The 9,241-nt window shown below is 48.1% G+C and overlaps 1 protein-coding gene and 1 pseudogene across 2 annotated transcripts in view; one reads left to right on the top strand and one right to left on the bottom strand.

Moving 5' to 3' along the window:
* TSNAX (translin associated factor X) overlaps positions 1 to 6,437 on the bottom strand; it is a 48,788-nt gene extending 42,351 nt beyond the window's left edge. Inside the window, exons 1-2 of one of the 2 annotated variants that reach the window (XM_050949173.1) lie at positions 6,308 to 6,437; positions 1,237 to 1,344 (exon numbers count right to left, since the gene is read on the bottom strand). In XM_050949173.1, coding sequence (XP_050805130.1) covers positions 1,237 to 1,344; positions 6,308 to 6,323 — 124 coding nt within the window. In that variant the 5' untranslated portion in view covers positions 6,324 to 6,437. Of the gene's footprint in view, positions 1 to 345; positions 470 to 1,236; positions 1,345 to 6,307 lie in introns of those variants that run through there. The other variant, XM_050949174.1, reaches the window with a different exon arrangement.
* LOC127048969 (peroxisomal membrane protein PEX16-like) lies at positions 3,534 to 4,881 on the top strand (annotated as a pseudogene).
* Positions 6,438 to 9,241: the final 2,804 nt, after the last annotated feature.

Genomic DNA, 9,241 nt, shown 5'->3' on the forward strand with positions numbered 1-9,241 from the left:
GTTTTAGAAAAACATCAATTACTGACAATCAGCATTCTAAAGAAATCAGAGAAACCTTCTCTAATAGCAGCTATGTGCTCCCAATAATGAAGTCTTCACTTTACAAAAGCTTATTTATCTTAGTTTTATTAGTATTTTACCAATAGATAATTTTAGATCATGCCAAGCCATGAGTTTAACTTTCTGATCAGATCAATTATTTTCCATTGCTTTATTTACACACACACACACACACACACACACACACACACACACACTTTCTGTTTCCTAGCTTTTTTTCATGTTGCAAGGACTCCCCAATCCCACACAATTCTCTCTGGATTCTTCCCTCTTCACAATACTCACCCCTTAAAAGAAAAGTGGAGGAACCTTGTTGAGATATTAAACCAGGGGTCTGGATCATATCAGTGTGCTTTAATCAAGCCAGTTTCCCCTACAAAACCTGCCTTGCAGGTGTACTAAGGTTTGTCTACAAAAGAAAGGTGAATTTCAGGTGATTTTTTTAAAAGCAGTTGAACTAATGCAAACCCCTGTGTAAACACTTATTTTGGTTTAAACCAAGCATATTTTGATTTAGTTTAAATTAGGAACAGGTTTAAGGCTAAATCAAAATAAGACTCTCAAACTAAAATAAATGTCTACACGAGTTTGCACCAGTTTAACAACTAAACTGGCTACAAAACTTCTGTGTGTAAACAAGCCCTAGTCTGAAATAACTACAACTGTCAGTTCTGAGCAGCAAAGCTCTCCCTTCAAAGGTGATGAGCAAGGTTAAGATTCTGTCATGGGTATTTTTACTAAGTCAGGGACAGGTCATAGGCAATAAACAAAAATTCACAGAAGCCTGCAACCTGTCCCTGACTTTTACTAAAAATACTGGGGTAGAGGGAGCTGTTCTCGGGGCCACTGCTCTGGGCCTGGTCAGCTGCTCTGGCAGCAGTGTTCCAGTGGACAAGGCTCCGGCACTGCCTCAGAAGTCAGGGAGGTCCGTGACAGAATCCTATCCCTAGTGATCAGCAAGAAGCGCTCTGTCTCACCCTTCCCCTAACCAAAAAGTGACCCTATCATCTCTACCACAGCACTCTGCTGGCATAGAAAGCGATAGATCATGTCCCAAATTTAGAGAGTCTCACTGATTTTAATTTTGCCTATGGACAGCCCCACCACTAAATATTTTATTTCCACTAACTTTTATTGTATACATTGTTATGATCTGGACTGTCAACTTTTACTTACACTTAAAAGACACCATCAAAGATGAAGACGAATTAACATTGTTTTTTTCATCTTTTCTTTGACCATGTGGGAAATTGTCATGCTTTCGTTTTCTGAACCCACCCGATCCTATAAATAGAACACACAGAAAAAAAATGTGAGATTTAAATAATATTATTGAGTACCAGTTTTATAACAGCTTTACCAGATGTCATGGCATTCATTTCTGGAGTGTTTTTTAATATATCCAATGTTGAATATTTTATGTCCATCCTTCCAAGTATCAGAGGGGTAGCTGTTAGTCTGTATCCATAAAAACAATGAGGAGTCCGGTGGCACCTTAAAGACTAATAGATTTATTTGGGCATAAGCTTTAATCTGAAGAAGTGGGAGGGTTTACCCATGAAAGTTTATGCCCAAATAAATCTGTTAGTTTTTAATGGGCCACTGGATTCCTCATCCTTCCAAGGTAACTATAATTCAACTCTATTCAGTTTACTGTAAAGAATACTGTATGGGACATAAAAACTGCAGTCTTGGTTGCTTTGTGTAAACATTTTGGGCTTCATTATTCTTCCATTGAAATCAACAGCAAGCCTCCTCTTGATTTCAACTGAAGCATGATCAGGCACCAAAAGATCCCCTTCACTTTTAGTGGTGTTGTAGAGATCTCTCTCTCTCCCTCTATATACATAAAATTAGGCCCACACATGCACACACAGATATATGTACAGATGCCCCCCGGGTTACGCAAACCCGATTGACACAAATATGCACTTACGGAAAAAGTTCTGGAAGCTAGAAATGGGAGGTGGGGTTTGTTTTTTTTTTGCGTAACTGTCTGGTATGTGTTTCTGACTTATGCAAAATTCGAGTAGCATCTGTATATATATTATACAGAGACACAGAGCTAGAAATAGAGATAGATATACATACACACATATATATAAGGCCTGATCCCGGCAACCTTTAACCCACTAAATATGATGAGACTGTGGAGGTTGCAGGATTGATTCCATAGCTTGTAAAGTGTTTTGAAATCCTTCAGAATGAGTGGAACCATATCACTGTAAAATTATTACCACTGTCTCACTGTACCTCTTTCACCACAGAACTTTGGTCTTTGGAGAACAGAAAGAGCAATTTAAGGCGGCAAATATTGTTCAGTGTATTAATTTCATCAGTTGCTTCCCGTATCAGTTCCCTGTGCTCTAGCCACTCTTATCCTTGTCTCTCTTCTCACTCATCTATGTGATGTTTTCCCATGGGCTGCTCCCTAGAGCTGGACCCACGTACTTCTTCCAACACACCAAATGTCCTCATTCTTCTCTTTCAAATCCCTCCTCAAAACCCATTTCTTCTAACTTGTATTTTACTACTAACTTCCATTCCTGTGCTATGTGCTCCTCTTGTCTTCCCATCATCTGTGCTTAAGACAAAGCACAATTTAGGATTCACTTACTGCACAACACACATTGCTATATCTTCATTTGAACTTCTACCTCCCTTTCCCTACCTCCTTTTTGTAAGATATCTTAATTTTTATATTTAAATGATTGAGGCCCAGATCCTACAAACACTTATATACCCACTTAACTTTATACATGCGTTTAGTCTTGTTAATTTTCATTTTTCAAAAAGAAAACAATTTTAAGTTACACATAGGATTTTAAATGTTTCAGTTTAACTGTTTATTATCCCAAACCAAAAACAGAATGTGGACATATTGATTTTCAATTTCTTTGTTTTGATAATAATTATTTCCTTCACATCCCCGTCAGAAAATTAATTCAGGATTCTGTTTTTTCTCCAACAGTTGAAAAGATCACATATATGACCTTTACAACAACATTGCAGGGTGTGATGTTGCACTCCATATGCTTTATAAAAATATGCTTATGAATGTGATTATGATGCAACTGGAATATGCTTTATGCAAAAGGTCTCTTGTAAGTTATCATTAGAAAGCTTATAATCTACTGAGTGTGTTCATCCTATTTGTTTGCATGTATTATTTCTATGTCTGGAGTTAGGAGAATATGATATAAACTTGTATTACTGATGTAAACATATTAAGTGGAAGCCATCAAGAGTGCTTCAGAATCAATGAACTGTAAATGGCTCTGTTTATTTGCAAACCTTCCTGTGTACATGTGGGCCAGTCCAGGAAGAATGGAGCCTGGGGTCTCACAGGACATGTGACCATGTCACATGACACTGGAATACATGTGGGGCAGACAAGCCCTGGGGGCTAAGCTTGGGGAATGAAAGAGACCAGAAGATTCCTGCCTTGGGCTACCCAGAAGTGTGTGGGAGTGGCAGTGAAGCTAAGTGGTCCCGGGGAGCCATGGCTGCCGCCGGGCCCCTGGGGAGGCTGCAGTGCTTGTGTCATCGCTACCAGGAGTATGTGAGGCAGCACCCAGCTGCCACTGCACAGCTGGAGGACACCGTGCGGGGCCTCTCCTACCTGCTGCCAGGTCGCTTTTCTGATTCCCATGAACTTTCTGAGCTTGTGTACTCTGCCTCCAACCTCCTGGTGGTGTTAAATGACTAGATCCTCCGAAAGGAGCTACAGCAGACCCTGCCTGTGTCACTACCCCAGCAGCAGTTGCTGACATGGCTGAGTGTGCTCAAGTGTGTGGAAGTGTTTGCGGAGATGGGAGCTGCCAAGGTGTGGGGTGAGATGGGCCGATGGACCATCATCATCCTCATCCAGCTGGCTAAAGCCATCCTGCGCCTCCTGCTCTTCCTGTGGTACAAAGCTGGTATCCAGACATCCCCTTCGATCGTGCCAGTGGACAGGGAGCAGCAGCAGCTCCAACCAGAAGACAAGGAGGGCAGCTCGCCAGGGAAGGAACAGACATATGTTAGGTGGCGCTCCAGCCGTGTTGTGAGGTCCCTCGAAAGCACCTCAGCCTTGCAATCCAGACATTGGGAGTCTCCCCAACAGAGGGAGGGAAAACAGAACTGAAGAGCAGAGGAGATGAACCAGTCTCCCATTCCTCTGGGGCTTCAGGAAACCATTGCAGAATCTGTCTACATCACCTGGCCTCTGTTCCACTTGTGGAGTTTAGGCATATGGGGCCAGAGATCATGGAAGCCCTGGCTCCTCTTGGGAATCCTGGATATCACAAGCCTAAGTTTACTGAGTGATATGAAAGACCTGAATAAGCGAGAGCGCTAGGAGTTGAGACGCCGAACCATCCTGCTGCTGTACTACCTGCTGAGATCTCCTTTTTATGACCAATACTCAGAGGGCCGGATCCTCTTCCTGCTCCGCCTGCTGGCTGATTATGTTCCTGAAGTTGGGTAAGTCATGTGATCACTGATGAATTACCTGCCAGCTTGGCAGAAAATCTATTTCTATAACTGGGTCCAAAGCTATAAAAGGGGGTGGAGCAGGACAAAGGCTGCCAGTCATGAGAAAGCCCCTGCTTACCACCTAAGATGTCTGCTGGAACTAACAAGGACTGTACCGGGGAAAGGACTGGGCCCAGACTAGGAAGGAGTCTAGTCTGTGAAAGAAGCTTATTGGAACATCTCTGAGGGCGAGATATTACCTGTAATCAGTTTCTTAATGTATTAGGCTTAGACTTGCGTGTTTTGTTTTATTTTGCTTGGTGACTTACTTTGTTCTGTCTGCTATTACTTGAAACCACTTAATTCCTACTTTTTATACTTAATAAAACTGCTTTTGTTTATTAATAAACCCAGAGTAAGTGATTAATACCTGGGGGAAGCAAACAGCTGTGCATCTTTCTCTATCAGTGTTAAACAGGCCAGACAATTTATGAATTTACCCTGTATAAGCTTTATATAGAGTAAAACGGATTTATTTGGGGCTTGGATACCATTGGGAGCTCGGTGCTGTAGCCAGGTAACCTAAGCAGTTTTCACTTAAAGCCTGCAGTTTTCGGGATGTGGTCCAGACCCTGGGTTTGTGTTGCAGCAGGCTAGCATGTCTGTCTCAACAAGACAGGGTTCTGGAAGTCCCAAGATGGCAGAGAAAATGGGCTCAGAGGTAATTTCAGCACATCAGGTGACAGTCCCAAAAGGGTCTCTGTGACCAAACACAGGGATTGAAGCTCTCTGCTCTACTCTGAATGTCAAATACATCACCCACCACCAGCTACAGGAAAACCACAGGGAACCCATAAAACGGATGGTTAAACCTACCTACCACACAAAGTAAACCCACAACCCGAATATTTAAAAAAAAAAAAAAAGATATTTCAATGAATTTTAGGTTTTTAGCTCTTAACTCCATTCCACAGTTGAACGGAGGTGAAGGAAGTGGTTTGTATGGATACCTGGCCCAAAAGGGAGCTGGCAGGAAGCATGCTGACACACTGCACAATGAGTCACCAGCACAAACACCACTGTCTTCTAAGCCATGGTCTACACACAGATTTGTATTGGTATAACTATGACAGTTAGGGTATAGGATTTTTGTCCTGATATATTTATGCTGCCTGGCTCCTAGATCCAATGCAGATACATCACTCTAGTTTAGTGCCCCCATAAGCACATTTATAACTGTGACCACAGCTAGGGAGCTGCACCGCTATAACTCTACCAGGAGAGCAGTGCCACGCGGGGCAGACAAGAGCCCAGAAGACGAGCCAAGCAGCAGCGCAGGTGAGTGCAAAGGGGCGGGGGGAGGTGTCTGTATCCCCACGTTGCTTCTTTGCGCTCTCTAAAGGTTTCCTCCCTTTAACAAGCTGTTTCGCCGCTTCTTTTTGGCGGGCGGCAGGCCGGTCCCGGCACCGCGCTGTGCCCTGGTGGGCTGCCCGGGCGCCGGGATGGGGACCCGGGGTTCCGGGCACTAGCCAGAGCGCTCAGCGCTCCCCCGTGCAGCTCTGCTGAAACCAGACGCCCGCAGGCTGAGCGGGAAGGGGCCTTTGCTAAACACTCGCTGCCCGGAACGTGAGCGGAGCCGCCCGCCTCCCGCCAGCGCGACCCCGGGGGGTGGGGCGAGACCTTCGCGGGCCGGGAGGGCGCAGGCTGCTGCCTGCCCCGCGGGGGGAGGGGACCCGCCGGAGCCGTCGTGACCCCGGGAGCGGGGGAACCTCTGGCGCGAGCCCGGCGTCACCTTCTTTGCTGCTCATGTTCCCTGCGGCCCACGGGGGAGGCGGCGCCCCGCCCCGCCCCGCCCCTCTCTCTCACACGCGCGCGCCGGGGCCCAGGCAGCCGCCGTCGTGTCGCCGCCGCCGCGAGTCTCGAGAGCTTCCAGGCTAGAACCCAACCTTAGCCGCGCCGTGAGCCCCGCTCCGTCGGGACCCCCCCGCCAGGTGTCTAACGCAGGCGCCTGACACCATGCCCCCACTTGCGGGAGCCAACTCCCCAGTGCTGTCACAAAGCGGGAAGTGGTCAGAGCGGAGACGTCTCCGCAGAGGGAAGGAATCGGTCTCCCTGTTTGCGAAACGGTTAGGCCATGGAAACTAGTCATGTTTCCAAACAGGCACTCAGTTGAATGGCTAAAGGAGTCCCACGCGCAGGACCCTTTCTAAGGCCCGATGAAACCGGTGTATTATGGGAAATGTAGTTCTCTGCTGTGAACGTGGTGAACTACCTGGACGAAACGCCGGCAGCGCAAAATTCAAGCCTCGCATTTTCCTTTCTAAGCAGAAACTAGCTCAGGAATTCTTTCCTTCCAGGATAACGACAGGCCCTGTCGCCTTGGCAACGTTTTAGTTCTTAAAAATCCCACGAATTAAAATGTTTCACATTTACCAATTTTTTAAATCACCTTTTAAAAAACCTTTAATCTGCTTTTGCAAAAAATACTTTTCTTTTTTCCAGAAGTGCCACCAGATAAAAAAAATATATAAAAACCAAGAGGAAAGTGAGAGTGAAAATGCATGAGTTGTGAAACGTATTGCATCCTCAGAGAAGATCTGGAAAACTCGAGTACCATTGATCATGGTTACTCCAATCCATAAGCCCCTAGTCCAAAAAGTTAGTGGGTGCTTAGCACCCACTAACAGCCAAAAGTCTCTTCCCCCTCCCAGCACCTCTCGTCCACAAGTGACCCCAGTGATCAACTCCTCCCCCACCCTCCCAAAACCTCCTGCACATGGCTGAACAACTGTGCAGGAGGTGCTGGGAGGGAGGGCCCGGGGAAGAAGTAGGGACAGGATGCACTTGGGGAAGGGGTCAGGAAGGGGTGGAGTGAGGGCAGGGGCCCCCCCTCAGGTAGAGAGGAAGTTGACAGCTATGCTCCAACCACACTGTCAAACGAGTTCCTCCTGAGCAACTCCCATGCAAAGAACTGCCTGAATCAGGGGTGGCAGATTTGTAGAAATTTTGGTGGTGCCCAAAACCTGCCCCCCCAAACTCCACCCCCCCACCTGCCTAAGGCTCTGGGAGAGAGTTTGCATGCGAGGGAGAAGGTCTGGGGTGGAGATCCTGGGCTGGGACAGAGGATTGGGGTGTAGGCTCTGGGACAGAGTTTGGGTGCAAAAGGGGTGAGAGGTTGGGCTCCGGGAGGAAGTATGGGTGGGGAAGGCGATCTGGGGTGCAGGCTCTGGGATGGAGTTTGGGTGCTGAGTGCAGACTCCAGATGGGGGCAGGCTAGGGTTACCATATTTGAACATTCAAAAAAGAGGACACGCCACGGGGGGGTGCTGGCCCCGCCCAGAGTCCACCCCCAGTCCTCCCACGCTCCACCTCTACTCTGTCCCAGGCCCTGTCCCCTCCCCGCTCGGCCCCGCCACTGCACCCCTCCTCACCCCCTGGCCCGCCACTGGCTTGCTGTGTCCCTCCTCAGTCTTCCCCCCTCCCCGCCACTCACCTCCTCACTCCCCTGCCAAAAACCCCCATGCCCACCCCAGGGACCCCCACCTGCTGCTGGCTCGCCGCTTGCCTCCTCACCCCCACCCTCCTGCCCGCTGCTGGCAATCTCGATGCTCACCTCTTCACTGCCCGCAGGGCCGGTGCAACCATTTAGGCAAACTAGGCAGCTGCCTAGGGCGCCTAGGGGTTGGGGGAGCCTAAAAGCCTGCTCAGCCAAGGAGGTGAAGTGGAGGGGAACTGGGGCGGGGGGGGCGCACAGGGGAACTGCTCCCTGCCCCAGATCACCTCCAGTCTGCCTCCTCCGCTGAGCACACAGCCCCTGCTCTAAGTCTCCTCCAATCGGTGCCACAAGCCTGGGAGAGGAGGAGAATTAGAGTGGCGCCAGCGTGCTCAGCGGAGGAGATCTGGGGCAGGCTCCCCAGGCAGGGTTAGCTGCCGCGGGGAGGGGTGTCTCCTCGAGCCGGGTTAGCTGCTGGCGGGAGGGCTTCCCAGGCAGGGTTTGCTGCCACGGCGGGAGGAGTAGCTGATGCTGGGGGGAGGTGCTCCCCGGGCAGGGGGCTCGGTTAGCTGCCATGGGGGCAGAGTTAGCGGGGGGTGGGGCGGAGGCACAAGGTGGAAGTTTTGCCTAGGGCACGAAACTTCCTTGCATCGGTCCTGACTGTCCCCATCTCTAAAACCCTCTGACATGCTGCCTTAAGTTCAGGAGCTCCTTCTGATTAGCAGTCAAAGCTCTCAAAACTTTGGGGCTATCATTAAAAGACAAGTGGCAGCAGCTGTGAGAAAGCAGTGGGGTCAAAAATCAAGATCTGATCACGGATCCTACATACCAACCATGTGGCTTCATAATGCCACGTAAGATATGGATCACAGTGAACTGCATCAGAACCTCATATGGGCATTGAAATATCTGCTACCTAACTGGAAAAAGGACAGCCTGATATGTGAATGTGGAGAAGACATTCAAACCATGGACTATCTAGTGAACTGCTGTCCTCTAAGATCCTTCTGAAGAATGACAGCCTTATCATTTTGCATCACTGAAAGTCATACAGCGGATGACAAACTGGGATGTCAAGCTTTAATATTGCTTTGTAAGTTTGCCATGCAAAAGAAGTAGTCTTGAAATTGTGTTCAGTGGTACATCTGCTATCTATGTGCTTATCTGGATCTCATCACTGAAATAGCTGAGCATCTTGCAGTTATTAATGGATTTGATCCCTATTTTACAGAT

Source organism: Gopherus flavomarginatus, chromosome 4 (genome assembly GCF_025201925.1).
Source record: "Gopherus flavomarginatus isolate rGopFla2 chromosome 4, rGopFla2.mat.asm, whole genome shotgun sequence".
NCBI classification, from domain to species: Eukaryota; Metazoa; Chordata; order Testudines; family Testudinidae; genus Gopherus; species Gopherus flavomarginatus.